At 39.5% G+C, this 16,319-nt stretch overlaps 1 protein-coding gene across 2 annotated transcripts in view; it reads right to left on the bottom strand.

Moving 5' to 3' along the window:
- The window catches only part of CARMIL1 (capping protein regulator and myosin 1 linker 1), a 172,535-nt gene that overhangs the window by 47,827 nt on the left and 108,389 nt on the right, over nt 1–16,319 (bottom strand). For both annotated transcript variants that reach the window (XM_063130459.1, XM_063130460.1), the window contains exons 18-22: nt 11,596–11,677; nt 8,711–8,810; nt 8,560–8,614; nt 1,578–1,750; nt 555–623 (exon numbers count right to left, since the gene is read on the bottom strand). In XM_063130459.1, the coding sequence (XP_062986529.1) occupies nt 555–623; nt 1,578–1,750; nt 8,560–8,614; nt 8,711–8,810; nt 11,596–11,677 (479 nt within the window). The remainder of the gene's footprint in view (nt 1–554; nt 624–1,577; nt 1,751–8,559; nt 8,615–8,710; nt 8,811–11,595; nt 11,678–16,319) is intronic.

Here is a 16,319-nt window from a genome sequence, read left to right as displayed (position 1 = left end):
AGGTTTTCCAGGGAATCCTGTCATGCCACTTAATACTATTGCCGTTGTACTCGAGATCCCTTGAGTTAACACAATGCAATTTACCTTAGCACTTGCTTCATCTTGGATACTACCCATAGACAATCCCCTTTCTTTTATCAATAAATGATAGCCTTCTTTAACTTTATTTTTCCACATTTCAGAGAAACTGCCCTTCAGCAGCCAAAATAGGGCACTTTCATGGATCATTTGCGATAACTAAATGCATTTAAAAATAAGACATTGACAGCCGACTTAATTGTAGTGTTTAAAAATATTTATTTCCCATTTTTAAAGTAAAAAAAAAAATCTAGAGACTGGAAGTTTGTCTTATTTTCACAATAAAAAATTATTCCTCCCTTTATGGAATCTAATAAAGTTAAATTAACTTCTTAATTTAAACCATCCGTTTATTTTCTGAGGAATTAAATACTGATATATAAGCGGGAGGAAGGGAAACCAAAATGATTCAATTTCTGTTTATACCAAGCAATCTAATTTGTGCCAACTATACTGAACAACTGCATAGAACTTACTTTTCTAGTGCCACTGCTATATCCTGGAAGCCCTGAGCAGTGATATTATTCTTGTCCCAAATAACAGTTCTGTTGGGTAAATAGAAATTACAGAGATACATCAACGAAATTGTTAAAAGAAACACAAAAAACATGTTGAACTCTATCAGTAACAGGACATTTTCAGTGTTTGGAACTGGACAGAAAATTGAGCAGTAAAGGATAGCAGTATAATGTATTTTCTGGTGGAAGCATAACATCAGGAATAAAGCATTTAGCTATTTAGATCTTTTCCACCAATTTGTGATCTAGCTACTTTCTTCAGAAATTTCATTTCCTCCCTCCCACTCTAGAAACATCTCATGCTTTCAATTCCGGTCAATTTATTTTAAAAATGTGTATCTTGGCTTTTCTTGTCAGAAGACAAATACAGTGACTAACAACATGCAATCCCTAAAAGAATCAAACAATATTAAAAAAGAGAAGTACAGCAGAAAGAAACCCAAAATCACAAGCAATAGAACCCAGCAAAGAACAGTAACAGTACATAAAAATCTGCCCAGCCAAAACAGTGCTAAAACAAAGCTTAATTTAGCTCAAAGGCTTTCTGAAAAAGTCAGGATATGGCACGGCTCCTAAGCTGTTTGTTCTGTTTTTACACTGAAAAGCAGCTGCAGGGAACTGCCAATTTCTGAAGAGGAATGATAGAGGCAGGGGATGTTTAACCCTTGCCCCGCCCCCAAGCTGCTTTTTGTCCTCTCAGAAGAAAAATACAAATGAAAACAGTTTGGTGACAAGAGAATTGAATGGAAAAATAGCAAGAAACGAAAGGGCTATTCAGCCACAAATCCTTCAATCTGGACTACAGTTTCTAATGCTGCTTTTAAATAATAATACAAAATGTTTTGTGAACATAGACAATGTGAAACAAACATATGAAGAGTTTGACTTTGAGAAGGGCCAGGGTTCCTGGCATACAAAAAACAGATAATGCTCAAGTTAATAAAGATGGTATGTTTTAAAATGCAAATAGACTTCCAGTACCTGAGTTTGGTGTTTATCTGAAGAGCCTTTGCTAGCATCTTTGCTCCCATGTCTCCCATGCCATTTCCACTAATATCCACCTTTGTAAGAGATGTATTGCTACCCAAAGCATTGATGATGATAGTAAGCTCTGTCTTCAGCTTGGAATCTGCTAGAGATAATGACTGCAAGGGCTGTGGGGTAAATAATGAATAATATCACCACTTATGCTGGTCTGAAGGCTGGCTGGGGAGTGCTGGAGTTGTTGGGACTTTTTCTGTCCAAATATGCATAGGATTGCATCCTTAGTCAATTATTATTTCCACGGGGTCTGGGTATTCTATTGTTATTGTTTTAGCTGTTTCAGATTGTTTTAAATTTCTGTATGTTAAAGATTTTATATTGTGTTTGTTATGCTATATTTTAGGGTTCCGTTTTTGGTAAACTGCTTAGAGAGCATTGGGCAGTACAGAAATGTAATAAGTGAAATGAAAAGAGATTCTAGCATAGAATGCTAGACTTATCTTGCAACTCAAATCCATGAAAATCAATTGATGTTACATTAACTCTCCATAGATTCACCTATTCATTTTCCTTATCAAGTGACTGATTTGATTCCTATAACTTCCATGTCCTAAGAATGATGTGAACAGCCTGGGTTCTAAATTATGTGAGGAATCTACACTGTAGAAGTTCAGTCCTTACACATGAAGGCTTCTGGGGCTGAGAGGTTGGGAATGTGACGCTCTCCCTACATGCAATAGGAAATTCCCAAATAAGGCTTATACTAGAAGTGCATTCATTCATACATTTTTGGCTTAGCATATTAAGGTAAAGGTAGACAAACATTCTTAATGTGGTGGAAGTGGTATGAACACACAATTCACTGCCCTAAAATCAAATGCCTTACAATGAAGTGCACATTCAACCCACGTAGCTCTTTGTTTTTGAATCTGCAACTCACCTTTCAAACAAACAAAAATGTAGCAGTCTTTTTAGATTGCTTGCAAAAGATTATTAGTTCTTGCTGTAGCCATACACATTTTATGCAAGTTTTTAAAAACCCAGAGGGATGACTCTAAATTGGAACTGGCCATTATGCAAACTAGGAAGGCAGTGCACTGCGAATGCATAATTGGCAAGTCTGTCCTTGACAAAGAAATGTAAGCGTTTTAGTTTAAATGACAGCTATCAAATTACTATATTAATTCTCCTAATCTCCAAGTGCATCCTTACTTTATTCACCACATAATTTAGAGAGTATTAGCTTCAGATTAGTATGGTATTTGGAAATGGCAGCGAAAGTTTAATTGAGGTGCTTCATGCTTCTGAAAAAGAATCCAGCACAAAGCTGTAACAGTATGGTTCATCTTTCTAAAATACTAATCAGGTCAGCAGAACATGTTTACAGTGTACATGACAGGGCAAAACATTAAAAAAATAAAAAGGTAATCAGAACAGAATGCAGGCGTTTACTATCATTATGGAAAGAAATAAGCTTCTGTCTCCTCCATAACATGTACATCCTGTGAGTGCTTCCTCCTCTTACAATCTGGCATGTCTTTTTTCTAATCTCCTTTTTATGACTCAGTTTATAGTGGGGATACCATTTTAACCGGGGGTCACCTGATCTGCATTCACTGTCCTTGAAAGATCTTGGCTTGAACCCAAGCTACCTGAAAACTGCCTTCTCCCATGCAAGCCGGCCCAGTTCTTAAGAACTTCTGGAAAGGTCCTTCTTTCAAGACCGCCAACTTTAGAGGCATGTTTGGTGGTGACCCAAGAGAGGACTGTATCGGTGGCCGCTCCCAGGCTGTGGAAACTCCTCCCAAGGGGAGCTAGGTGCACTTCCTCTTTGTTGTCCTTCTGCTGGCAGGCAAAGACTATTTTATTCAAGAAGACTTTTGGCTTTAAGTGTATCTATTGGGTTGGGTATTGTTGTTGTTGTTGTTTTTATTTGATAACTCTTATGTTTTTATTATATTTTAATGTATTGCTTTATTGTTTTAATCAATTTTAATTGTTCCTGTAAGCTGCCTTGAGTGCTATTTTTTAGTAGAAAGGCAGGGTACAAATTAAATCAAATAAGTAAGTATATGGCTCCTTCATTCATTTAGTCTGCTCTTCTCAACTGGGTGATGACTTTGGTCATGGTGGCAGACAACTCAACCCCTTATACACAGTGCCTGTCCTTGAAAGGGAAATCTCTGGGCATGTTAATCTTGGGCCCAGGGGGAGGAACTGGTAGAGGCCCAATGTAATTGCCAAGCCTGGGGGAAGAGTGAGGCTCAAAAACATTGTACTGTCCCTATATGTCTCATCTTCCAAATGAGTACATTTTGTGTCAAGAACTGTTATATTTTTTCTACTTTTAAGAAACAGAAACACTGAATTATCATGGATGTAACTGGCACACTACATAATGAATAAACTAAGACTTAATGAGATGGTTTCTACTTAGTCAGGATTACTCTTTGAATTGGCACTTACACATGAAACTAGATGCTGTACATCAAATACCATTTCTGTTACTCAGGGTAATTTCTATGCCCATTTGATACTTGGGGGACCTTTTTTTGCCTCATGCTTATTAATAAGAGGTGTTCCATGGTCAATATATATATATATATATATATATATATATATATATATATATCCCTCTCAGATATACTATTACAAAATGAACGAGTTGTCTTTATCCTAGACTGCAAAGTCTTCCCCTCATAATTACTATTTTAAATAGTAAAGGTGGGGGGGGGGGGGCATCTCCAGTTCCTGAAAGATCTTTCCAACCTGGACGCCAGAATTTAACTCTTTTTTTTCAATTTTAGAATGCAGCTGCAACTGCCATCATCCACTCAGACAAATTGTTGGCAGCAGTAAAAGTATTCATCTGCATTAGTGCAGAAAATGCTATTAAAATGGGTTCAAAATAATTTAATTTGGGATGTTTTTCTAACTATCCTGTCTATCGATTGTCCAGTCAGAAGACTTTGGTTCCTTAATTAAGGCAAAGGCAAAGAACTTAAGCTGTTATTAAGATTGCCCTGCAGTGAACCATACTTTGATACAATAAAGTTCTTATGATGACAATTTAAGAGTGAAATTCTTGCTCTGAGAATCCAGAAAGCAAAAGACCTTGAGCTGTCATATTAAGGTCTGGAGATCACTTATCCCTGGAAAAGTGACCTAAATTATCATTCATTATTATGTATGATTATTAGTTCCAAGGGTGCTTTAGCATCCCTTTCAGTTATCTGTTTCAAATTAATTCTGTCCTCTGCAAAGACGATATCACTGGCCCCATTGGCCAAGGTTTTCAAATCCCCTGGACCGTGAGAATCATCTCCAAAAATTCACTTTCCTGAATTTAGACCAATAGGCTACAAAAACTGGGAGAAATCTGCCCCTGCTCCATTTCAAACAACTCATTTTGTCAAAGTAGTTGCATAAGATGTTAGACTGGGTTGTTGTTGCTGTTTTAAAAAAAAAAATAGAGAATTTTTTAGAGAATTCCTGGACTATCTTTTCTAGCCAGGCATGATACTCAAGTTTGAAACCTAATTAGTGTTATCACAGACTGCAATTTTAAATTGAAATTAAAATGTGTAATATATATATAATCTCATTAGTAGTGAGAAAACAAGGCCAGAAGCCTTGATATACCTGCTCCGTATGTAGGCCTCTTTATGTAGTTTGTTTCTGGCAAGTGAACAGCATGATGGGATTGGAATAATGTATGAGCCTAATGCTTAAACTGTTACATCAGAAAGGAAATGTTTAATTGGAATTTCTAACTGTCAAGACCTCTTGATATAGTAGAAGACAAATAAGCTAACTTGATAAGGAGGATTGACCATCCAGGAGTAATGGGCCATCTGTTGATAAGGTATAATGAAGACGTTTTTTTAATCTATTTTTGTTTTGCTTTATAACTTTGCTAACTGGTTAGGATGCTACTATATATAAATATACCTGTGTTTCACATTATCAGTTGATAAGCTCTTTGTAAGACTCTCTCCATACTGCTGTATTATGCTCAATAAAACAGATTTACTTTACAACCAAAGTGGATATTTTATCTTTGACAGTAGCAACAATAGTACTACCTATAATTTATAATATAAACCCCTTAAATTAACAGATTAAAAGACTATTCTCCCACAACAATCCCTTTGCTCAGATCAAACCAACTAGGAGAAAGTTAGAGGCCAATGCAGATGATAAAGAAGAAACAACTGTAATGGTGGCTCGCTTCACATGACACACTAGTCAACCGTGGTTTTAGAACTCTGTGGTGGAGTTTTTACACCACTGCTGAGAAACCTGTAATCTGGTGGGAAAACTCCATGCAACGGTGGATTTTTTTTTGGAAAACACTTAACACAGAATATCAACGCTGTGCTGTTGTGTCACATGTCATCTGGTGGGCTCCATGTTTTTCCCCATGTCTACAGAGTTGCCAGGCAAGAGCAGCAGAAACCCCAGCTGCTCTTGCCCAGTAGGGCTCTATAGGCATGGGAAAGAATTGGGGATGCGCTTGAGGAGCCCTGATTGTGCCATCCTTGGGTGGGGCACTGTGATTGCAACACCCCACATGTCCCCAGGGACGTGCACGTCACTTCACACACACACCTGACTTGTGTTTCATGTAGATATCGGCTTGAGGGGATGGAAGGAGCTCACCTGATGCTCTCAGGAGAGAGCCTGAGCTCGTTCCATCCCCTAGTGCCAATCTCCAAATACTTCCCAGAGCAGGGGGTGAAGAATGTCTCCCGCAGCTTGACGTGTATCATCAAACCACGAGAAATATCCCTTCTCTTTTCAGTGCAGCTACAGCAACCTGCAGTGGACAAATTGCTTTTTCTCCGAGGATAGCTTTTCCACCTGCCGCCCCTTTCTTCCTACAGCGTCAGCTGCATCGGTGATAGATGCACTCGTCGCCCCAGCAACAAGTGGTGGCACCTCACTGCAAAATGGTAGGTGGGAACCAGCGCCACCAATTGGTGGGGAGGGCGGAGGAGGGGAGAGAAGACTAGCCCACGCAGTGGGTGAACTCCACCCCATGGACAACTTTTACTGTGATACTTAAAAGCGACATGCTAGAAGTCCACACCACTCAGTCCGTGTCGTCCAAACGTGGCCTGTCTCTCAATTCCTAAAATAGCCTTGTACTGGTTAATGCGTATACTCAGCTACGTATGGCATACAAGAATGATAAAGTATTAAAACAGCCTGCACACCAAAGATAAAAATCCCCTTAAACAGTCAAGCAAACACCTTCATCTTGCACAAGTATAACCTTCAAGTTTCTCTTCTCCCAAGCATTTAGCAAAATGTAATGACCCCTGGGTCTGTTTTTTTGGCTCATCATTTCTAAAGCTGATATAGTGGTTTTAAATGTATGTAAATTTTGCACGTTTTTGTGGTTTTTAATTTTTGCATATTGTTTTTAAATGTTAAGAACTGCCCAGAGCGCTTCAGCTACGTGGTGGTATATAAATGCAAATAAATAAATAAATGTCCGTTGGTGTTGTGTTTCGGCTGCCGCCACCCTCCCCAGCACCAGCCCTTTTGGGGACCTTTTTAATCATTCAGTGTTGTTTACCCAGTCTCATTTCACCTTGGACAGAAGCTGTACCCTCATGTGGACAGCCAATACCTGAAGTTGTTTGGTTGTTGTATGTCTGGGAGTGTGAGGGAGAAAGCAGTAAAAGATAATCCAAGCATTGTTTTTCCTTCTAGCAGGTGACTGTCACTGTTACATACAACAATGCCAACCATCTGTTCAGCAGATGTGTGAGGGCAATTGAAGGTCACAAGCTTATGAAACTAGGTATCAATTAATTTTTTCAAAATAAAATAGACTTTATGCTTTGTTTAGCTCTTAACTAGGGTGTTTATCCAAGCTTCAAATCTGGTGTTCGCTTTCAGTATAAAGAATATGTTGATCAAGAGAGCACAGTCTGAACTGATGCTTAGCAGAATTATTCATTTATTTAATGCATTGTTTGAATATCTCTGGGTAGGATCCAGCTGTTTGTTGGCGGCAAATAACCATTTCTTCTCACTGCCCTAGTTACATTGCTTACACTGTTGGTTTATGCTACTGCAACATCATTAGCGCTAGCTAGCACACTATTGGATCCGACCCATTGTTTCCATGGTTAAGGTATTAGGACTTGCAAAATGGAACGTGCAACAAAATGTGGCAATGTATTCTCTTTTCTGTTTAGGGTTCCAGCCACCCATATTCTCCAAGCATGGTATTACAGTTCCAGCCACTAGTTTTCAGTTTTCTTTTTTCAACCAACACTCAACATTCTACGGTTACTGAGCCTGCTGCGGCCTCATTTGGTAGGGATTTTTTTTTTTAAAAAAAAACACCCTTCAGGTTCCCCTGAGCATGCTGGTACCTCCGTCTTGATTCTCAGTGGGCTCATTTTGGATCTATTTCTATTGGCATCACTACCTTTGTCATGATCAGAGGGAGTGATTACATCTGCATTGGCTCAAAGCAATTTACAACACACAAAAAGTTGAGTTGTGAACATTTTGTTTCTATGTGTGCTGATATGTATGTCTACATAAGCTCTCAGCATGTGAGGACACAATCAAAAAGGTTTTCCTCACAAATCGACACCGTAACAATTGAAAATTGAGGTTTGGCTCTTACAAATTGTGAAATGGGCCCTACCTATACTTAGAATTAAAATGTTTAACATTTTCAAGTCAGACTTTTTTTTTTTACAATGCTCATTTGTTGTATAAATCTGGACTGATTAATAAACATGAGCAATATCTTTACATATTAGTCAACACTTTACAACAGTCTTCCCCAACCTTGATGGACTGCAATCCCCAGCACCCCCAAGCAGCATGGGAGTTGTAATCCAACATATCTGGAGGGCACCATGTTGAGGAAGGTTACTTTAAAATAACTGACAGTGATAAATGGTGATGCTGAAGATGATATTAAAGTAGCAAAGATAGCAATACTCACTGAATCTTCATCTTGAATCATTTGTACTAAATTATCAAGTACAGGGGCCAGATTTCTGAAGGAGACAACAAGCAAGAGAAAAAGTGAAACCAGTGACTTTTACTTCATTTTTGTTCCTTTTTCAAAAAATTGAATAAATAAAAAATCTTACTTGGATTTCATGTTGTTAAAATTTTTGCCTAATGCCAAGTGTCTTATTGATCGGTTTTTACTAAGCCAGACTATAAGGGTTGAAAGGTCGGATTCTAGGCCTGTGAGGAATCAGATTACATACATAATTAAGAACAACAACATTCCCATGAATCTATTTTTGTCAGAGGAGTTTGAATCAACCACACTAGAGTTAGGCAAGTGACTAAATTAAGGTGGCCTTGGCTTAATAAACTAAGCACAGTAGCTTATTTTGGAAATAGTCCATAATGTCCCACCCGCCACACAACCGGGCTAATACGCTAGTGTACATCACTTATTAAGCTACTAGTCCTAACCTGACCCTTCTCCCCAGCCCCGGCCCCGTTGCAGTCCTCTGACCCAAGCAGTAGCGCTGTTTCACCCATTCTTAATATTGCAGCAGGGGCTGCAAGAAGCAAAATCATGCTGGGTCCCACTCGCAAGAGTGGAAAACCTGGGAGGTGGATGCTGTAAATTCTAGGAAGTCAGCAGGCTCAGGACCAAATGTCACCCACAGCCTGTTAGGAGGCACCCGATGTACCCTCCAAGCCCTGCACAATTGGACTAAGAGGACTGGAAAACCCAGGTACATCCAAAAGGGGCTGGGGGCTATACGTCCTTGGAACTAAGCAGGAACACAGGCCTGGTTCAGACAATACGCTAAACAATGCTGCTTAACCACAAAATGGTTAAAGGAATGCATGCATGGTTAAGCAGCATGGTTTAGTGTGTTGTCTGAACCAGGCCACAGCCTCCCCTATTCAGGAGGCACTTGATCCACCTGCACACTTACACCCCGAGGAGGGAAAATTCCGGATGCATCAAAAAGGGGGTGGCACAAATAAAACCGTATATTATTTTATTTATTTATTTGTTATTTAAAACATTTGTATCCTGCCCTATATCATTAGGATCTCAGGGTGGCATACAGATAAAACCATACAGTATAAAACAATAAATACACATCTAAAAACAAATTAAACCATGAACCAAGTTTAAACAATATATAATTTAAAATCAGTAAAAACAATTAAAACAGTTAAAACCATGTGCCATCTTAGTGAATTTAACCATTAAAGGGTTAAATTAAACTTGGAGGGCTGCAGGATTAGGACCAAACTTCACCTGTGCCTCCTCTAGTCAGGAGGCACCCAATCCACCTTCCAAACCCTGTGCACTTACACCCAGAGGAGGGGAAATCCTGGGTGCATCACCTTGCAGGGTTGCAGGAACGGGACCAAACTTCATCTGCACCCTTCCCTAGTCGCCTATTCTTCCCTTCACAGTTGTGTTACTGAAGCAACATAGGAACTTGAGCTGCTCTTCCGGCTATTCCTTGCTTCACAGTTGCACACTTAAGCAATTGGGCAAGTGTTCCCCCCCCCACCCCGTTTTTAACTGTATATCAACATATAATTTAAATCGAAAATTCAATACATCACACCATAGTGGGGAAGACTGATCAGGTGAGGTGTATTGCATTTCTATTTAAATTATAAACATTATTTCTAAATTTGTATCTATACATATAAATTAGCATATGCAAATTTATACAAATTTGTCTATTTGCATTTCCTCTTTTTTTTTGGATATTTGGGTGACACATTCCTTTTTTAAAAAATATTAACAAATTACCATCGACACCAATTTAAATACAATACTCTCATTAATTAGCATACAGGGTGAAAAAAGGGATACTACAATCCCTTATTTTCTCAGGGCACAACTGTACATTTCTTAGGAAAAGAAGGTTTGGGAAAGGGCAATTTGAAAAGGAAAAACAGCTTCTCCACTTCAAATTCCAACTTCCTGAAGACTGTTTTCCCTAAGAAAAGCAACCACTGCACTTTTGTTACATGCATATGAGTAGTTGGATGCACAGTATATTAGCTGAGATAGAGACAGCTATATATTTAAGCATTGGAAACCTCTCCCATTCCTCTGAGATTTATGACCACAAAATTTGGCTTATCTAATTTTAATAACTTTAAATCCCAATGTACAACATATTTTGGCATTTAGAAGTTATTATCTCTCCAACCATTTCATCAGTGGTTTAGAAATTGTGTCCAATTAAGTTTGAATATGCCATGTGAATAAACTGATGCAACCACTCTTTGGTTCTGTGTCTAAAATGGAAGAGAGTATTTGACAGTATCTGACAATCCAGTATCAGGCTTTCAGAGGTTTTGTGGAAGAACAAGGGTTTGTTTCTATTTCATATTTAAACAAACACCTCTCTAGCCTGCCTCTGCTCTTAGAGCTATGGGAGAAGCCAATCTTTGTTCCACCACTGAGAGGAGTACATTGAGTAGTGACATGAGGTACAGTCTCAGTTCAGACAACACGTTTCACAATGGTGGTTTTAGAACTTCATGGTGGAGTTTTTACACCACCGTTGAGAAATGTGTTGTCTGGCAGGAAAACTCCACCCCACAGAGGAGTTTTCTTGGAAAACACCCCATGCTGAATATCCACGCAGTGCAGAGGAGAGTTCCTGCACAACCGTTGTGTTACGTTTTGTGTGAATTTTCCATTGCATTGAGTTGACTGTGATTATTATTGTTATTAATTTCCCCACTGGCTACAGAGTTCCCTGGCAAGAACGGTGAAAGGAGCGAGTGCCACTCTAGCAGGACTATGGTTCAGAGCAGCTGATTGATTTCCATGGGATTTTTGCCAAATAATTGTTTTTAGGATTACCGACCCTATTCCTATTCCTATCGGCATGAAAGGAAGTCCCATCAGTATGTAATTTCCCCCCCCCCCCAAGTAATGATGCAAAGGTTCATGCCGTAAATGACTAATATCCCTTGATCAGTTCTCTGTGCACAGATTATTTTCTGGACCATCAGTACATCTTACCATTATCTGAAATGTCAAGGCTGGCGATATTATGTATTTCTGCTATGCATCCTTCTAAAACTTGTGCACCTCCTGATCTTAGCTAGAGGGAAAAAGAAAGCATTACACACTTAAATAGAGGGTGCTGAGAATGTGGAATTAGAAGCAGCAATTTTGCAAATTATGGGAACTAAGGTACGAATAAAGTTGGAATACCATGTGGTTTAATTCCTAGCAGAGAATAATAATGCCTCTTATAAAGTATATACCATAAAGAATAAGAATAGTAATACAAATAATAAAATTAATATCATCCTAAGTAATATCCTGTTTCTTTATGAAGTTCTTTAGGAAGCTTCCATGGGGTTCCTAATTTTCTCCTGAGCTAGCCAGTGTCCAGGTACACTCCCATGTAGCTTCAAAATTGCTACAGCACCGGATGCTCACAGACCAGTCCTAAATGTTTTTCAACCTGTTTGAGCCTCTTCAGGCTTAAGTTATAGACTGCATCGCTCTTGACCAATTTTCGACTGGACTCACAGGCAAGTGAAACAATGAAAAGGAAACAACCAAGGCTATAAAAATTTCAGGTGAACTTTTAGGTGCAAGGGTGGCATTGTAGTGAACCAAATGATTTGGTTTATACAGTGTTGTCCTTTTGGCTTCCAACATAACAAAGTAACACAAAGTGTGTGTTAGGACCAAGAGAGAAGAGAAGAGAAGAGAAGAGAAGGCAGAAAGCCATTTGCATTTTATCACATCGATGATATTGGCTTAACTGGATAAAAGTAGCAGCACCAAAGCTGATTCACGTTTGGAAAAGTAAGGTGGTCCAGCTCTTTTGCTCTGTTCTACAGCAGAATGCAGGTGGAGAGTTCATATACTTGAATTTTCTCCCATGTCAAGAGCAGCACACAGAAAAGCTGGTGTATGAGGGAGAATGTTATGCGTGTACCCTTGCTATACTTGTACCAGGCCATGGGTTATTTGAGGGTTGCTTTCCCCTCCAACAAGAGAGCTAAGGAGTGGCATAAAAACATAATAAATCAAATGAAATACCACCTGTGCCCAGGCGGTACGACAAGCCACCTTGGTGGGTAATTAGGCGAATGGCCGCTCTGCAGCTTAAACAAGCCACTGTGGCATGTTTAAGCTGTGGTGTTTGGTCATTAACTTCCCTTTAGCAGGGAATATCTGACCTGAGGAAAATTCAGTCATATGCTGAATGGGGAAGCACATGAGCATGTAAACTGTCCCCTAATTATTATGTACAATTTAATTCAGCTTTGTTAGCATCAACTAACAATAGTAAGCATGGCAATATGCTTGGCTCACTAAATACTAACAAATTATGTCCAAATATTACAAACATTTATCAGCCCCTTCTTTTCAGATGCATTTTTTTTTATAAGCCAAGGAAAATATTGGAGTCTAACAAGGTACTATTTAACATTCTTATGTTCTAATATTAAAACATAAAGAGGTCATTTCAGTTAACTGTGTGGGAATTAAAATAAGTATTCATAGTAGTTCATGGGATTATATTAAGTCCTTTCATTTTTAAAAAAAACCCCAAAAACTTTAATAGTTATCAAAATATAAATATATTCTAAAACCTCAAGATTGAAATACAACTTAGAGGTTAAATATAGATTTTTTGTGTGTGTGGTTATAAATTATATACAAAGTGTATGCTGATAGTATTGTCTCCCAGTAATATTTTTTTACCCTAAATTTTCAAAAGATGGCCCACTTAAAACTACTGGAGTGCCAGTTTGCAGTAATTAAACTGCTCTCTCGGGATCAGCATCGCTTTATGAGATTGCTATGTCTAGGGAGTGATCTCATAAAGCCGGGGAACAAAACTGGGGAGCAATACTAAGTTTTCATCAAATTCATTGGCATGTCCATTAAAAATACAGTGACAAATCTCATATTGGCCTTTAATCAAACTTTAAACATTCACCAGTATCCCTTAAGAACTGTGCTCAAGTTAAGATTACTTTCCCTGCATTAAAACCTCACTCCCACAAGTGCTTGACACCTGAAAGCAAAGCACAACCTAATGTTAAAAACTGTAATGGATTTTCTTTGTGGTACCTACAAATGGAGTCTGCCTCCAGTTGAGAAAAATAATGTATAGCAGAAAAAACCATGTCAGAAGAATACAGTCTATATGAGTAATGTCATCTACCTTTCTCAGGACTTCCAGGGCATGTCTATACCAGCGGAGGGAGCAGGGAGGATCTCGCGATATGGGTTCACACGTGGCACGTGACATCCAGAAAGGAAGCAGGATGTCGCACCCAGCATTTTTTTTAAAAAAAGAAGAGGAGCTAGAGTGCACTTGCGCTCCAGCAAAAAAAGTTTTTTTTTTCCAAAGAAAAGCCTCGACCCCACTCCCCACCCACTCCCAATGGCCCTGGACTCCCCCCGTCCCAGCTCCTTCCCTCTGCTGACCCCCGCTACATGCGGGGAGGAGGGAAGAAGCTGCCCACACCACCCGCGGTCCTTAGGATCATCCTGGGACCCTGGGAAAAAACAGGGGGAAAGGGCCTGCAGATATCCCAGGGAAATGGAGGGATCATTTCTCCCTGCTCCTGGGATCCCCTGTGCGTCATGTGGACACACAGGGATGATCCCGGGACGATCCCCGGGATAAAGACTGGTGTAGACATGCCCCCAGTCAATATTCAAGATTTTCTTGTATTTTTTTTAACATATATTTTCATATTTTATGTTAGGTTTAACTTAAAGGATTGAGACTGGATAAAAAGAATTTAACTGCAGAGCACAAATTCTGTACATTGAATATACATCTCAAAACTAATTTAAAATGCTGTTTATCTAAAGACATTAAACACATAAGCATTTTACTAATTGACCATCTTTCTACAGTTTTATGAACAGGTTGTTTAGCATGAGAAATACAATATGTATGACTACCAAGCACCTCTGAAAGAATGAAAGAAGGGGCTCAATCGAGAGCTTGATCAATTAGTACTTTGTGAGCATTGTATGAGAGGGATCAAGCCTTGGGTTCATAGTCACCCTCATTCCGCCATGCGCTCCACCACCTCCTTCTCATTAGTGGAACCAGCTTGATCCTAGGATGTTATATGTACTCAGAAACTCCCCAAACCTGCCATCTATTCTATTTCAAGACAGGGTGATGGACTGTGTGCAGGGTGATCCCAAATATAAACAAACAGTATTTAGCAGGGTCAGCTGAATACGTCTCTATCTGGGAAGTGGGGTATGGGGAGTGGACATAAGGCAAGTCTAGGGTTCTTTCCCTCACAGGGTGGTTCCATCATTTACACAGCAGCCCAAACCGCTGCAGATACACCATTGTTACATCCATGTTTTTTCCAGCAAACACTTAAAATCATGGATAATACATATGCACTGGGGAATCTACAGACTGTTTGGCATGTGGACATTTAAAAGCATGTCCAAAGTAACATCAAACCAGGCACTTATTATTCTTTGACATTTCGAATAATTCTGCTATAAAATAATCAAACCTATTCTATGGCCAAGTATCAGCAACCAGATCTCCACCAATTCAAAAGATGGATAGCAGAAGAAATACATGTTGTGCAGACTTATCCAACCTGGTACCTGCCCCCAGATGTTTTGGACTACAACTTCCAGCATTCCTAACCATCAACCATGCTGGCTGTGGCTGATGGGAGTTGAAGTCTAAAACATCTGGAGGGCATGAGGTTGGGGAAGGCTGATGTAGCCGTTAAGCAGGAAGTGCAAACGCTTTTGAGGTAATAGTTAAAAAGCTGCAAGTAAGGCATGATGTACTTACACAGTGACCAAGCTAATGGAAGCAAGGAGGAAAAAAAGGGAAATACATCAGTGCTTAGCAACTAAAATATTTTCTATATTAAAATCAGCAAAATAAAGTAATGAAACTTTAGTTCAGTGTTAGTAGGTCAGATATTTGCTGCTTGATAAAATTGAGGTGCTGAGGAAAATTAAATGTTTTTCTAAGCAGGATGAAGACCTGGCTCGGTTTGGACAAAGTGATCTGAACTAACAATAACGAAAAGAAAAGCTGGAAGCATTTGGCTCTCTGCTTGAAATAAGTGTATTCCTCTCAGGCTTTGAGATGGTCAATAAATCAGGAGCACTACTTTGTCTGCTTATTTACATGGCTTGGGACTGGCACCAGCGAAGTTATCGGCATCTCAAATTGTGCTGCTGATAAAATTGAAGCTCACACAAGCCAGCAAAGGCAACAACAGAGTCTAGCCTCATCAACACAAAACCCAAAATGAAACATAACTCCAAGAGAGCTTTTTTAGTTTTGCCCATGGACTTGTACAGACCCACTGAAAGTTTCTAGACTTTTTAATAGCAGGCCCCTATGTAGAATCAAAAACTTCATCCGAGGGCATGGCTAGATAGGGCGATATCCCAGTGATTGCTCCAGGATCATCCCATGACACACAGGGCATCCCGGGAGCAAGGAGGAAAGATCCCTCCCTTTCCCCGGAATATGGCCCTACATATTAATGCCGATTTTTCTGCAGTCTCGGATGATCCCAAGACCGCAGAACGTGTGGCCCGCCATCGCTGGTATGTCCTGGCTCCTCGCGAGTAAACGCGAGGAGTCAGGAACCTGGCACAGGGCATGAAGCTCCTTAGGGCTCTGTGCCCATCTGGGTTGGGGTGGGGGGAGGGGAAGTTTTTTTTAAAAAAACACCTTACCAGTCGTTCAAGTGCTCATG

This window comes from Elgaria multicarinata, chromosome 7, assembly GCF_023053635.1.
Source record: "Elgaria multicarinata webbii isolate HBS135686 ecotype San Diego chromosome 7, rElgMul1.1.pri, whole genome shotgun sequence".
NCBI lineage: Eukaryota > Metazoa > Chordata > Lepidosauria > Squamata > Anguidae > Elgaria > Elgaria multicarinata.
Note: the sequence above shows the minus strand (reverse complement) of the source record. Positions and strands in the feature narration are given on the sequence as shown.